The sequence below is a fragment of the Desmodus rotundus genome, chromosome 2, assembly GCF_022682495.2.
Source record: "Desmodus rotundus isolate HL8 chromosome 2, HLdesRot8A.1, whole genome shotgun sequence".
Lineage (NCBI taxonomy): Eukaryota > Metazoa > Chordata > Mammalia > Chiroptera > Phyllostomidae > Desmodus > Desmodus rotundus.
Window position 1 is genome coordinate 25,309,923 of NC_071388.1, and position 15,874 is coordinate 25,325,796.

Consider the following 15,874-nt stretch of genomic DNA (forward strand, 5'->3'; position numbering starts at 1 on the left):
CTATTCAAGGGGAGGGTAGAGATAGGGTATGTATAAAAATTCTAATCTCAGGGAATTATAACTAAGGGGCCTGTAATTGAAAGATTTACGAGTTACCATATTTTTTGGACTATAAGACGACCCCCCCCAAATTTGGGAGGAAAATGGGGGTGCGTTTTATAGTCCAATGTAGCTTACATTTATATTGGTGAAATATTATGTTATTTATGTTATTAAATATTTTACCACATTTTGCCTCAAAATATTTTTTCCTATTTTCCTCCTCTAAAACGTAGGTGCATCTTAAGGTCCAAAAAATACGGTATATTTGAGTCCAGAGAGAAACAAAAATGATGAGAGATATTTCTAACGTGGAAAAGTAGGCATGTCAATTTTATAACATAGTAACTTGAGGTGAATGTATATAAGCACCACAGCCCTGTTCACTGAGAGAATGAGTGGTGGAACCCAGTCATGTCCGAAGGAGCAGCGTACCACTCTGTCTCAGAAATCAGTCTGCCCCAGAGCTTAGTGGCGGGGAAGGTTACTGCTGACCGTTCCTTACCACAAGCCCTTTCATCTTTGTTCCTTAGCATCACAAGTCCCTCTTGGCTCTTCTTCTCTCTGCCTGTCTGACTTCTTTATCTCAATCTTTCATGGATTTCTCTTCTTTCACTCGTCCCATAAACATTTCCAAGTCATCTCACCGGACACGTTTCCCTACTCCATTTCCTGATGACTCCTCAATCTACATTTCCAGTTCAAATCTTTCCCATGAGCTCCTGTTCTATTTCACCAACTATCAGCACATATTTCCTCACTAATGTTTCAAATTCAATATACCTAAAACTGAACTATTTTCCCTTCCATACCTGCTAATATTAGTATCTTTATCTATTCAGTTACTGAAATCAGAAATTTGGGAAACATCCTAGACTCTCTTTTCTTCTTCATACCTCAAGTTCTAACCAAACAGAAGTTCAGAGAAGGCATAAATCTTGAATTGACAAACTAGTCAAAAATATAAACATAAGTCAGTTATTTTCCGGTATTAGGAAACTATTAAGTACAGTGGAAAATGTAAGGTACTAAAGTGGTAGGGTGGAGAATAAGATCAATCTGGTTTTGGAATTGATAAAAACTATCTTTATTACCTTTCCCAGTTGTAGAGATTAATATTGATCTGGATCGCTTGATAAACAAGGCCAGCCTGAAGAAGTACTACTTCAGCCTCCTGTATGTTCCCACTAAACATTAATATGTGGGCCATTTTTGATTCTTTAGATGGAAGATCTTTTATAGAATTGATGTACTGAACCTTATCAATCTAATAAAAGAAAAAATATTTAAATTGGATAGTAATAGAAATATAACAAATTATGGCAAAACACACGCACATATACACGTAAGTAAACATTATTTACTTCACCAATTGCTGCATAGGCTATTTCTGCAGTAGTCATATCTCGATTAGCAACTGCCATAGCAGCTAGGCAAGCCCACATGGTTTGTTCCTAAAATGAAATATGAGAATAATTATTTCAATACATGGCTGAAGTTTTAAAATAAACAGTGATTTAAAAGATAATAAAATTATGTTTTAATTAAAAATAAAAAACTTACTGAGCGTGGCACTGAAAGAACTACTAATTCAATAAATTAATGATGTAGAAATTTCATTGTGGCTACTTTGTTAAAATGTATTAATAACACATAGAGAACTTCTTTAGAATAAATTTTTTTTAATTTTCACTTCTAATTATCAAAGATTTATTTTTGAACTTAATAATTTTTCTATAATTTTTAAAAATATTCTATTTATTTTTAGATAGAGAGGAAGGGAGGGAGAGGAACTTTGAGGTGCAAGAGAAACATCCATCAGTTGCCTGCAACACAGGCATATGCCCTGATTGGGAATCAAACTGCTGACCTTTCAGTTTGCAGGCTGGCACTCAATCCATTGAGCCACACCAGCCAGGGCTGAGCTTAATGATATACTTTTAAGATAACTTAAAGTTTAAACCCTCCAGTCTTTTTGATGAGATGTCAAAGGAAATAACATACAGGGAGCCTGAGGAATAGTTTCTTGGATAAGAACAGATTGCCACCAACAACCCATTGTGGAAAAAAAACCACCGAAAAGCCACTCCACAAAAGTATATTCTAAGGAACATGAAACAATGTTCAAAGAAAGAGTTCAAACATACTCGGAAAATCCTGAATTCAACCTTAGCTGCACAAATCATCTGAGGAACTTAAAAACTATGCCCAGACTGCTCCCCAGATTTAAGAAATTAAGAGTCTCTGTGGGGGTAGAAGTTGGGAACCTGACTTTTAAAAAAGTTTATAAGACTTTTTATATGTACAAATATTAAGGAACTACCCATTTAAATTATAGCTTGTTCAGAGAATAAGTTACAGAGCATCTAGCCCCCTTTACCATTTATATCTTCACTTATAAAAAGAGACTTTATCCCAACTGCATATTTTCCAGCCCTTAACTGTTATCATTTCTCATCTTGCAAAAAGATATTGTGTAAACTAATACACAACTATGGATCTGAAATGTAAGTACCTTAACAAAGCGACAAAGTCTCACAGCATCTTCCCATTTTGAACCGCTTACATATTCATGGAGGATAGCAGGATATGGTGATATGGTGATGTGAATCAGCGAGCCATCAGCTCTTCTTATAGTTACCTGATTTCCAACAAAACTTACAATATGGGGATTTTTACTAAATTCACTGTAGGAAAAAAGCAAAGTGCAATTTATATGCTGAGCAAAGTTTTCATATATATTAAATAGGGGGAGTGGATCCCTGACATACATATGAAGTATCCAACTTCCAAAATGCATCTCTAAAAAAGTTAACTCCACAGAGAATGTATGTATTGAAATAAACATTTGAATCTAACTTGTTATATACACTTGGAGCAAAATACACTGTTTAATGTGGCAAAACTATTACATATGTGAGAGCTCTTTCTAAAAGCATTTCAAATGACTTTTTTCCCTCAGTTCTAAGGTAAATCACACAAATGATTAAGTCACTTAGTTTGAGCTTTTAAAGTATTAAAGTGTAAACCATTAAAAATTAAGCTGATTTCAAGATTATTTTCTCACCATAAAAAGAGGTGAACTTTAAGTAAAGAGACTAACTTCTCTTTATTAGTTTAAAAACTTTAAAAATGATGCCTCTCTGCTTTTGCTAAGGTTGTGAATTTGAATATTAAAAATGAACTCAAAGTAGATTTACACATTAAGCTAAGATTTAAAGTTAAAAAGTCTTTGTAATCCTATTTTGTCAAGACTAAGAAATCCCCTTGCTGTTTCTTAGAGGATTTTATATTTTTTATCTTTAATATTAATTTCAAAATTCAATGCTAGATCGAATTCAATTTTAGAACACACACATTCCTGAATATCTTAAAATGACAATCTGGGACAGAGCCAGGTGATACACAACCTTGTCACGAGGTTGCGTACCGCTGAAAAACCTCAGGAACTATCTGAATTACCATTAAACATTAAGCTTGAAAATTATATTCACATAAGGAAAATTATATTCATATAAGAAACAAATAAATATAATAGTTTTATACAACACTTACAACTTGGTTCCATCATTTAAGTCTTACTGAACTAGTTTTAGCTGAACACATCATTTAGTTGACTAAGTGAATGGTACCTTGCAGGATTAAAATTAGAGGCAAAGACATGACACCTTATTCATTTTATTTACCCAAATAAAAAATTCTATGCAGTAGAACATCACCTTGCATCCTTTTCATATAATGTTTTAGGCAAAATGTCTCTGTCCACATAAACTGTGTTAGGGTAACACCACACTGTAAATCGAGTATCTTGAAGTCCACAAAGGATATTGCATGTGTCGCTCCACGCCAAAGTATGCACCATTGTTCCTTGTTTTAAAAAGAATGGTAATGTACTATTAGTTCCACTATATAAATATTCAAAATATACCTTTAAAATCAGCTGCCATATAAGGCCCCATCTAATTTCTGGTAGGTATGACTCTAATTTCTAATCGTATAATGGCGAAACATGTATAAAAATTCACTTAAGAACTGATGGAAATATTTGAATATTCTAACCAGAACCATCATATTTTTAATTTTCAAGTCTTTCTTCAATGCCAATTTAGCTGTGGCAGCTAAAGACTTTCTATTAAAATGGAGTTAAATAGCTAAAAAATGTTATAAAATCAAAGCATTCATAGATTCATTCAAGTAAGCTATTTATATGGCAACAGATCTAAGAAAATTGAAAGTAATTAAAATTCTAAATGTTACAACTTTTTACCGAGTTTGACAATTTGTTCTTCCTTCCCAAATCGTTTCACTGAGGTGATATAAAGATCTCTGTTTTTATCAATGAAAGCAATTTTTCTGTCGTTGGTAAGTCCTTTTTGATCTAGAGCAATTTCCAAAATTTCACTCTAAAAAAAATTAAATACCAGATTAGTTTTAGTGCTTGACCATCAGACCATTTTAATTATTTAAAGAACATCTGTTTACTTAAAGATCATTATATATCACTCCCCTACTCACAGTGATAAACTGCCCCTGTTAAATAATTTTAAACTACAAGCACGCTAAAAAATCAAGAGCTATATTAACACGTACTTTTAAAAAAATTTACCAGGGAAAGATGCCCCTTAAAGCATTAAAATAACGTATATTTTGAAACTGAGAAAGCTGACAAACACTTCCATCTTAGGCAGGGTGAAGGGTGAGAGGCCCGTGGGTGTCATGGGGGAGGTCTACTTTGAAAAAAAAGAGGGGGGTCTACTTGGATTAAGCTCCTCATACCAAAGTTCACTCTAAGCAGATTGGATATATTTTAAAGACTTGTAAGAACTGATTTATGGAAATATCTTATGTATTTAGAGCCTTAAATTTTATAGGTTCTTTCACATTCATTTCACGTGAAACAAGAAACAGTCTTCTGATGTAGGTAATATTATACTTATTTTGCAGATGAGAAGACTACGATCCATAGCCATTAAATGATTTTGCTCTGAAAAAGCTGGTAACAAGCATAACTAGATTTTACAACCCAGACTTCTGACCACATAGTGAGTGGTCTGTCTACAGTAGCAAAGTATTTCTGGCATGTTACATTCATCTATTATATCATTATACTAGCTAGTGAAATGAATTTCCTTGTAATTTGCAAATGGTTCAGTGTGGATTTATTTCAATTCAATTCAAGGGGTATTTGATTACTGCTTACTATGTCTGAAGACCTGCTAGGATCTGTGAATTCAGTAAGAATCATGGTCACATCAAGCAATTATACCTATTGTATACTATCATGACATCTTGAAAAAACAAAACATGCATGTTTCTTATGCAAGTTGAGGGGTCAGAATTAACCACGTATCACTTCATAATACATTTTTCAAAAGTTCTTCCCTTTGAAAATACCATCAGTTGTATTTTTAGGAAGAAAAGAATGTTGTTCCATGTGTATCAAGTTGTGCCCAAGTTGTACCCCGGACCATTATATCAGAATGGGAGGGGCAGCCTTTTTAAAAAAAAAAATCTCTGAAAGGATATGTAGGAGATTAATAAAGTGGTTACTTATTTGGTAGAAAGAAACTGTAGTGATGAGAACAGGTGTAGTAGACAAACATTTTCACTGTATAGTTTTTTATGCTTTTTGATTTCTGAACTATATGTTTTGAACTATATGTATGTGTTATTCAAACTTACATCTAAAAATTCAAAAAGAAGAAAAGTGTAACACTTTACTAGAAGCACTGAACAATATCATTAAAGCATCTTTAGATCCTAATATATCACTTATTAGAAAGATAACACAATAAAATGTACCCCTTTATTTTAAGGCTAAAAATCAGGAACCAATAAGTGATTCACAATTCAGTGTCTTTTTGTACTTCTACAGAATTTTTTTTTCAGTTTATCTACAGTCTTAAAAACCTAAAGAAAATGCTGGCAATGGGAAAGCTGCAAGATATTTTGAAATATAAATACATTTTTATTTACTGATTGGTATAAATTTAATCACAAAAGAACATTGTATTGAAAAGCAGAAAAGAGCCTGGACAGCAGACATGTAAGTCAGACCCTTTTATGCACTTAGTTTCCATAAGTAGCTATGTTTTCCTCCTTAAAATGAAAATATTAATTTTATTAGTTTTCTTTCTTCCTTTTTTCTTTTTATTACAGTTGTTCCAAATTTTCCACCTTTGCCCCACTCCACCCAGCACCCCACATTCCCTCAGGCAATCCCCCACCATTGTTCATGTCCATGGTTCATGCATATAATTTTTTTTGCTGCTCCATTTCCTATACCATACTTTACATCCCCATGGCTATTCTGTAACTACCTATTTATAATTCTTAATCTCTTAAAATGAAAACAATGTTAAAAAGGAAGTAATTACAGGCTATTTACATTAGAAATAGCTAATGTCCATTACCTTATGAGAAAGAAGCTTTCCATCACCTAATGGTTTTCCAGTTGATGCCTCAAAGAGGAAGATTACTTTTTTAAAAAAGTAGAACATTAGTTAATGTATTATATTAGCATTTTTATTGGCAAACTTCAATGGAATTATCATAATTCTCATGAGAAATTATTTAACTCAGTTGCCCACAGAGTATCTATCAGCACAGAAGAGCAGCGGCATCAAATTCCCATGTATTAATGGGCTCATAATTCCTATGAAAACAGTGGAACTGGATACTTCTTCCTAAAACATACATTCCCTAATTAGAATTGTTATTAATGGTATGGCTTCAAGGCTATACAGGATCAACAACGGCAAGTCCAAATCAGGATGTAATCTCTAATTTTGATAACTATGATCTAGACCAATCTAACACCACAATCATTGATTGACAAAGGAAAACTGTACCAAGTGCTTACTATAATAGCAGGCAATGTGTTATGTGCTGTTTATTTCCCTGTGTCAGTATACTACTGTGGTATAATTTGTCCGATGTTTGTCCTGGATTCCTGGCAGAGAACTTGAACCCTTGGAATCTCCCAAGGGATAGGAGTGTCTTTGTTTGCTAAAAGGGATACTTGGGGGAACGGATGCTGCCTCTGACCCTCTCTCTGTTTCACCAAAGGTTTCCAACATGACAGTGATATTAGTAGCAGTTCTTTTCTATTTTAAAAGGATTGTTGGAGGGGAAAGATTGTTGGAGTATTTTTTGTGATTCTCTAAGTAATTCTGGAATTACTTCAGCCCAAGATTCATCCCTAATGGAGTAATTTTATATAACTGAACATACACATAGGATTACAGAAATTAAATGACAGAAATGGCATGAAAAGACAAAAGTACACGCAGTCAGCAAAAAAAAATTGGATAATTTATAAAAATCATAAAAATGCTAAAATATGTATAATGTGATATTTAAATTCCAGAGGATCACACTTTTAGTATGTATATTTATGATTAGCTTTTAGTAAACCTTAGGATATTAAGTTTGAGGTCACCGGTTATATTCACAGAGAAAATCCTGTCATAATAGTATGTTATGTTCTAAGACTTCCAATTATGCTGAGAAAAATGAAAAAGAAAAATATGTAAAAGAATTTTTGCGGGGGAGGGAGGTCGGTTTGGCTGGGGTGGGGTGGAGGGGTGGGGAGAAAATGCAGACAACTGTAATTGAAGAACAATTTTAAAAAAAGAATTTTTAATTTAGAAATAAAACTATAAAAATTTGGTTTCCATTTAAAAAAAATGCTTTGGGCTTGGCTAAACCCAGTTATTTTCATAGCTATACAAACTAATAACTTAGAAAGAAAAAGCCTTCCACCCTTATGCTAACTACACATATTTTAAAGAGCTGGAGGTATAAGGATGAATGCATCTACTCTCCCAAAACTGGGACTGGCCCTGACCTGTGGGAGGCTGGACCTGTGTTTTAGCCATAGCATGTAACAGAAACTGGCAGAAAGAACAACTAAGGAGCTGGGAGCTGAAAGAATTGCTTCTAAACTTAACTGCTCTCTAACTTCCATGCCACTTATACCCAGACATTTCTTTCAAATAATCACCCTCACTAATATCATACTGTATCTGTGAAGATGGATGGGGAGAAGAAGGAAGCAGTATCTCTTGCCCTGGCTGGTGTGGCTCAGTGGTTGAGTGCTGGTCTGTGAATCAAAGGGTTGCTGGTTCAATTCCCAGTCTAGGGCACATGCCAGGGTTGCCAGCCAGGTCCCCAGTAGAGGGTGTGCGAGAGGCAACCAGACATTGATGTTTCTCACCTTCTTTTTCTCCCTCCCTTCCCCTCTCTAAAAAATAAATAAAATCTTAAAAAAAAAAAAAAAAAGAGCAGTACCTCTCTACTACTTAACCAATATGCCATGTATTTGTTGAGCACCTACCATAACACAGAGTTCTCTGGTTGGTTCAAGGATCCTGCCTATAAAGAAGGTCCCAAATTAGGAAGGACCTAATCCACTAGTTTTACTTGTGGATTGCCCCCTTGAAAGGAAATTTTAACAATTCCATGGAAAAGATTTAGGCACTTCAATTGTGTTTTCTATTGTTAGCATAAACCTCTATTTAGCCAGTCATGAGTACTAGTTTCTTTAAAAGGGAACATAAGGAAAATATTTTCCTTCTCAATTTTTATCAGTTCTACATCAATTTTATTTCAGTCTTTTCAATTTTCTTTTTATAGTAAAAGAAAATTACACAATTATCTTGTTCAACAATCAAAATTTATGTAAATAAAGCAAAATGAATTGGCATACACATAAATCCATATTTCTGAAAATATTCATAATAAGAATTATTATTATTCATAATAATTCTTTCTGAAAAATTCTTTTTAGAAAGAATTAACATTCTTTCTAAATGTAAAATTCTATGAACCAGCAAAGGATTAAAGAATAATGAAATGTTTCAGATACAAATTAATTGTAGAAAATTTCAGAATTCTCTGGTCCTCTTCCCTGTCTCTACTTAATTCCTAGGTGATTTCATTCAGTGCCTCGGCACCACCTGTACAACAATGACTCCCAAAGGTATGTCTCTAGTCCCCACCTCTCTCCTGAGCCCTGGACGACTTCATCCAATTGTTTACTCTCCATCTACCCTTAGATGTCTAAAAAGCATTTAAACTTACCGTGACCAAAACATTGGGTTGGCCAAAAAGTTCGTTTAGTTTTTTCTATACGATGGATCTAGTAGTGCTTAGTTGTCTTTAACTTCATCCAGAACAATGTTGTTAGACTGTACTGTGACAGCTGCCATATTAGTGTGCATTAAAAAAAAAAACTTATCAAAATTGGTGAATTTTTGTGTAGCAATTTTAATATTGAAGATGGAAGAAGATACGCAACATTATAGGCGTATTATGCTTCATTATTATCAAGAATAGTAAAAACGCAACTGAAAAGCCAAAAAAGACTTGTGCAGTGTATGGAGAAGGTGCTGTGACTGACTGATAAAACATGTCAAAAGTGGTTTGCAAAGTTTCTTGGTCCTATTGACATTTTGGCTAAATAATTCTTTGCTAGGGGGCTCTCTTATGCATTGGAAGATGTTTAGCAGCACCCCTGGCCTCTACCCCCTAGAAGCCAATAGAGTGACATAGCCAACATACTCAAAACATGCAAATCTATAAAGTTATTGGTGAAAATGAAAAATGTGTGTTTTATTTTAAGGAAAAAACTGAACAGACTTTTTGGCCCACCCAATGGAACCCTTGGTTTGTGCAACTCCTCTAAATTTCCCCCTTCCCTGTCTTCTATCTCATTCACCCAAGATAAAAACCTATGATAATATGCTTACCTCCACTTGTTCCCTCACGCCCACATCCTCGCCACAGACAAGTCTTCAGGAGACCTGGCTCCTGCTTATCTATTCTCTGTCCTCCTCTCCTGGGACTCTCTGCTTATCTCAGGTGGACCTAGTCACAAGGCCTTCTGGCAGTTCTTTTACATGCTAATCATTCCCACCTCAGAACCCTCACACTTGCTCGTCCTGTTCCCCTCCCCCACTTCCAGATTTCTCTGTTCCCTCACCCTGCATTAGTTTTCCTCACAGCAAGTATCACTAGCTACTTTTATATTTATTTGTCTGTCTTATTCACCTTTGTGTCCTCAACTTCTAGAGAAGCACTTGGCACATAGTAAGCACTTGTTTCTTGGATGAATGAAATTGTGATAGAGCAATGCCTTAAAATAAAATGGTTTTACTGTACTGTGCAAATGCAGTACACCCAACATATTTATTTACAAATACTAATGTGGTCTAGATTTTCACATGAAAATTAAAAATTATTCATAACTTTTTTCTACTTCATTTAAAATATTGATTTAAAAATATATTAGCAAAATAAACAGTACAATGAAGCACACTTTTTACAATGAAGCCAAATGTTACCAAATGAAAAAGGAAATATTTTAAAAGATCAATAAACTTGAAAATGAACCTTTTTCAGATTTACAATCTTGAATTCAAACTCTCTACCAGCAGCTACTGAATATGTCGTAAAGATTTATTCCTTACCCACTAAGCTTTGTTATTGTTGTGACATTACATATTTGTTAAATCGAATGTGACAACTTTATATATAATATTACAACTTCAATTCTTTCATTAATTCATGATTGGGAAAAATTAAAAAGGTCCTAATTCTTTCATATAAAGTTAACACATTAATAGATGAGAAAATGAAAGTTACTTTATGAAAATTTTACAATATTAAAAAAAATCACAGAAATTTGACATAGAAGATTATAAAAATGTACTTACTTTTCTCATCAGCTTTGTCTTTTATTGCTACGGTATCATTACTCAGAGACACAGTTTGTGCATTCAGAATATCTGTTCTCATTCCAGGAAATTTTGGAGAAGAAATGAAGCGCCCTTCATAAGAATATAAATAGATACCACCACCATCTACAAGAAGAAAATGTCTAAAAAATAAAGAATAAAAAATATTCTCAAATAGTTGTTTACTTTCCCTTTGGAAAAATCTAAGTCTTACAATTAAAATAAGTCCATAGAAATACACCAAATGAAATATACAAACAACCTGAAAAGTCAACCCTGGTTTTTCTGGTTTGTTTCTAGGTTTTTGTTTTTTGATGGAGGCAAGAGAAGTAAAATGAAAATGCCCATAATCACCACCCTACATACTAAAATTTTGACCCCGTTTACATTATATTTGCAATTCCTTTCCTTTCTTAAAGAAGCATTTCTATACAAAGGCAATAAGAAAATCTCACAATTTACAATTCAGTGATTTTAATTCCCGATGCTATATGTATTACGAAACAGCATTAATACATATTTCACAATTAATGATTATGCTAAAGACAAAAATTAAACCCTGACTGGTGTGGCTCAGTGTATTGGGCACCAGCCTGCGAACCAAAGAGTTGCCGGTTTGATTCCCAGTCAGGGCACAAGCCTGGATTGTGGGCCAGGCCCCTGGTGGGGGGCACATGAAAGGCAACCACACATTGATGTTTCTCTCCTCCTCCTTCTTCCTCCCTTCCCCTCTCTCTAAAAATAAATAAATAAAATCTTACCAAAAAAAAAGACAAAGGTTAAATATTGGTTCAAGTCCAAAACAGTGAAAATGACCAAAAAATTAACATCAGGGCCAGTATTTATTAAAATTAGATGCTTTGACTTTGACCATCAGTAATGTATCCATATCTAAAATAACATTTTGTTTCCAGCCGGGATTCGGGTTCATTTGCTGTGTTGACAGCTATATTCAAGGCATAAGGGTTCTGTGTAGCTAATTTTTTATTAAGTCAAATGTAAATATTTAATGGCTGTTATTTTTTCTTTGAAAACTGTGGACAGACTCATAGATGGAGAGTAGGAGGACAGGTACTTGTGGGGGGAGCTTAGGGGGTGGAGGGACTGAGCAAAAAGGAAAAAGGAATCATGGATAACAGTATGGTGATTGCTGGGAGGAGGGATATATAAGAGGACTAAAGGATAATGGAAAAAATACAATAAAGATTAAATACCCCCCCAAAAGAAAATTTATAAACATTGCAAAAGTACAATTTAAACAATAATCAAAAGATCTCTTGCAATCCTACTTCCATAAAGATAACTTAATAGCAAACAAAGTATGAATATACCATAACTTTACTTAGTTAATTCATTCCTAACAGACTGTTATTTCAAGTTATTTACTGTTCTAAAGAATGTCTAGTCTATACACATTTCTGTATGTCTACATATTTCCTTGGTACAATTTCTAGAAATGCAGTTATTGGATCGAAGGCCTTATACTGTTAAAATTTTAATATATATTGTTAAACTGCCCTTTGGAACGGTTGTATTGATTGACATGCCTATGACTGCGATATTGAAGTGCCTATTTCTTCAATACTTAACACATTATTACATTTTTAAAATCTTATGTTCAAGGTTTTAATATCCTTGATTCAGAACTAATTCTTGAGTCAGAAATTGATAACTGCTCTTTCTTTTTATAGAAACAAATAGGAAATAAATACCAAAACCAATGAAAAGTTAGTATATAATAAATCCCCAATAAATAAATTCCTGTTTTTTGAAGTCGCCCCTCGCATACACTTCAATTAAATTAATACTTGAGTATTAAAGTGTAGTTTATTTAATTAAAGGGTTTGCATCTTATACACTAGTGTATATTAGCTAATATTGACAAAGTAACATATCATATTGGTATATATTCCTTCTTAGCATCAGTACTAAAAGTGTTTTCTCTTCAAACAAGATACTACAGCTTCTAATCTCCTTGAAAATAACACTGTTTCAAGGGGCAAACATAACTAAATGTACAAATAAGACCAGCAACAGGCACTGAGTAAAACATTCTTTAATTACCTAATAATTTATTCCACTGACACATGCTTCTAATAAGAACATATTCAATAAATACATTTATAAATACATCAATTTATTTGGAACTGTTTGAGTAAAAAGAATCTCAGAAATATGGTTTTTTGGATAGCTCACATCTTACCTTTTAAGTGGCAAAGATGTTTTTTTTAAATGTATAACTAACTAAATAAATCATACATTCGCTTTCGTTAAACAGATGATATAAAATTTGACACAATTATTTTCTTGATCAATCAAAGTCATCCATATGATGATCATACTCTTCAATAACTAGTTAACTGATAGCTTTGATTCACGAGAATCTGTTGGTGCATCAAAAGAATTATGTCACTCAGCTACACGGTTCTGTGCTTTAACTATTCTCTCCGTTCCCTTGCCAGGCAGTCCCTTTTCTTCCTGTCATCGTGCCAGCCTCTAACAGCCCACCAGTACCATTCCTCTTCTGGTTTGCTATTTATAAAATGCTATGGGCTAGAAAATCTGGCAATAAACACTATTAAGAGCTGCCTAGGTGGTGAGTAAAGGGATGAGAAATAAAATACATGGTTGAGTGCAAATATTTGTATAGGTAGCTATTTTAGGTAATTGTCTGTTATATTTTTATACTTATTCCAGGTTTTACTGGATTGTAGCTTTCTAACTTTTTGACCTGTAATTTAACAGTGTATCACTGTACTTAAAAGACTGATAGTTTTCATGGAAAAGTATGGATTCCTGAGTAATAACTATTCCATCCTTACTCTAGTTGACTGGTTTGGAGTTTCTTAGTCCTGTATACACTGAGGGTTTTGGAAGAGAATATTATTTCTCAAACTTCGGGTCAAAGCCAAGTAGTGGCTCATAAAATCAATGAGTTTCAACCAAGATTTAAAAATAAAAACAGAACAGAAAAAAATAAATAAAAAATACATAAAAACAGAAAAGAAAATAAAGGGACCGTGAGGTCAAAACTATTTCATATCAATTTGCCTGTTTCACTCTCAATTTCTCATGTCATTACTCTGATGTTTACTTCTAATAAGTTTATTCTCATCATTTTAAATAAAGTAGTAACTTTTAAATCTCAACTTTAATTTTAATATAGTAAATGGTGATATCTATAACCCACATATAACCCTCAGTATCTTTGTAAGAATGTAAGCAAATTCTGAGACCAAAAAGTTTCAGAACTATTTATCTAAGAGCTTATCCTCTGACTTTTTTCTCTTAAAATAAATAGTAAAAGTAGATTGATAACTAATGACTATTGTACAATATCATTCTGTAAACAGCATGCTTTAAAGAGTGCTTTGCTGTGATCTGAAGTATCTTAACCCCAAATTCAATCGTCAAACACGATAAACAAATTACCTTTCTGCCTGCAGAATTAAACTAACAGTTCCTTCTTTGAGATCAAATATAAGTGGTGTATTCCAGTTCTTTGTACTAGAAGACAAATAAAATGGATATTTATTAATTTAAAATACCGAATACTTTTCATAAGAAGACAGGTACTCACTTTACGTGTTTTCAGTTTCACAACAACTTAGTATAAATTTCTATTACAGCAGTCGGCACATTGTTCTATAACTATTCCCTTAACTTCTGTGTCCCTCGCTAGAACGCAGACTCTGTCCCTAGCACCTAGCACCAGGAAGCATTCAATAAAAGCTATTGTAGGAATCACAATAAATGAATTGAAGAATTCTTATACTTAAGCACAAGTTCTGTCATTTATTAGCTTTGTGATTTGGGCAACTCCTCGAATGTTTCCCACCTGAAAAATAGTAGCAGTGTGGCACAGTGAAAAGAGGAGGGGTTTTTGGCTTAACAGCTCAGGATTAGAAATCTGGTTTTACCACTGTCAGCCAAATCTTAGTAAACTTAATCCCCTAAGCATCAATTTCTTTATCTGTAAAATGAAGATAATGACAACTCACCTAAGTGTTTAGCTAACAGCCTGTTATATAGCAGATAGTGAACAAACAGAAACTATACTAATAATAACATGATAAACATGATGATTTTTCCTACAGGCCTCCCAAATAGATGTTTTGTGAAGCATTCGATAAACTGTACAATATTATGTAAGGACTTACTAACTAAATGGATGAATAAATGAACAAATAACTCCTTTAGTTTTTATAGTGTAATATGATTCAAAGATAAGGATGGCTAGAGAGCATTTACAATCTGAAAAACCTATCTCCAGATAATCGGTTGTTTCACAATTTAAAATATTTTTTATTACTCCTATGTATTCTGAAGCTCTCTCAATTATTTTCATAGAAGAAATCCTTTATTTTTTTTAAAGGTCTTGACTCTTAAGCTTACATTGATTTATTTATTATTTTTAAAAGATTTTATTTCTTGTTTAGAGAGGGGAAGGGAAGGAAAAAGATAGGGACAAACTATCAATGTATGAAACACCAATCACCCCCAACAGGGGACCTGGCCCGCAACCCAGGCTTCTGCCCCGATCGGGAATTGAACCAGTGACTTTCAGTTCAGAGGTTGGCACTCAACTCACTGAGCCGCACCAGCCAGGGGAAGAAGTGATGCTTTAAATTTCATATTCAGATCTATAAGATGCAAGAAAGGGAAGGTTGCAGTGAGGACATACACTAGGTGGGAGATTAATCTTGGCTAATGTAGAGTCTGATACCCATTTCAATAAGTAAAAGCATGCATAAAGGAAAACAACAAATAAATCACTACTGATAATTATTAAGTCTGGGGTTTGCAGGTATGATAAAGATGTGCTTTTGTATTTTAGAAAAGATATGGCATGCTTCATTTATAAAGTTACTAGAATTAACCTTCATTCTTTGTCAAAAGAGCTGGTAAGAATAGTGATTATGTGAGAGTTTTTTTAATGTCCCCTCACAAAATGAGATTTCTAACAACTGAGAAATAAACATGCCATGGAAATATAAACTCCCCAAACCATAATGTTGAATAATCAAGAGTATTTTCTATACAATTATTGGTAAAATCAGATGAAAATTTAACAGAGTTGTATATATTCTTTCTGC

At 33.5% G+C, this 15,874-nt stretch overlaps 1 protein-coding gene across 1 annotated transcript in view; it reads right to left on the reverse strand.

Annotated features, from left to right (window-relative positions):
- IFT80 (intraflagellar transport 80) overlaps positions 1–15,874 on the reverse strand; it is a 100,346-nt gene that overhangs the window by 10,887 nt on the left and 73,585 nt on the right. The window contains exons 11-18 of the mRNA XM_053918056.1: positions 14,211–14,285; positions 10,758–10,921; positions 6,453–6,517; positions 4,307–4,442; positions 3,759–3,906; positions 2,555–2,726; positions 1,404–1,493; positions 1,134–1,306 (exon numbers count right to left, since the gene is read on the reverse strand). Coding sequence (XP_053774031.1) covers positions 1,134–1,306; positions 1,404–1,493; positions 2,555–2,726; positions 3,759–3,906; positions 4,307–4,442; positions 6,453–6,517; positions 10,758–10,921; positions 14,211–14,285 — 1,023 coding nt within the window. The remainder of the gene's footprint in view (positions 1–1,133; positions 1,307–1,403; positions 1,494–2,554; positions 2,727–3,758; positions 3,907–4,306; positions 4,443–6,452; positions 6,518–10,757; positions 10,922–14,210; positions 14,286–15,874) is intronic.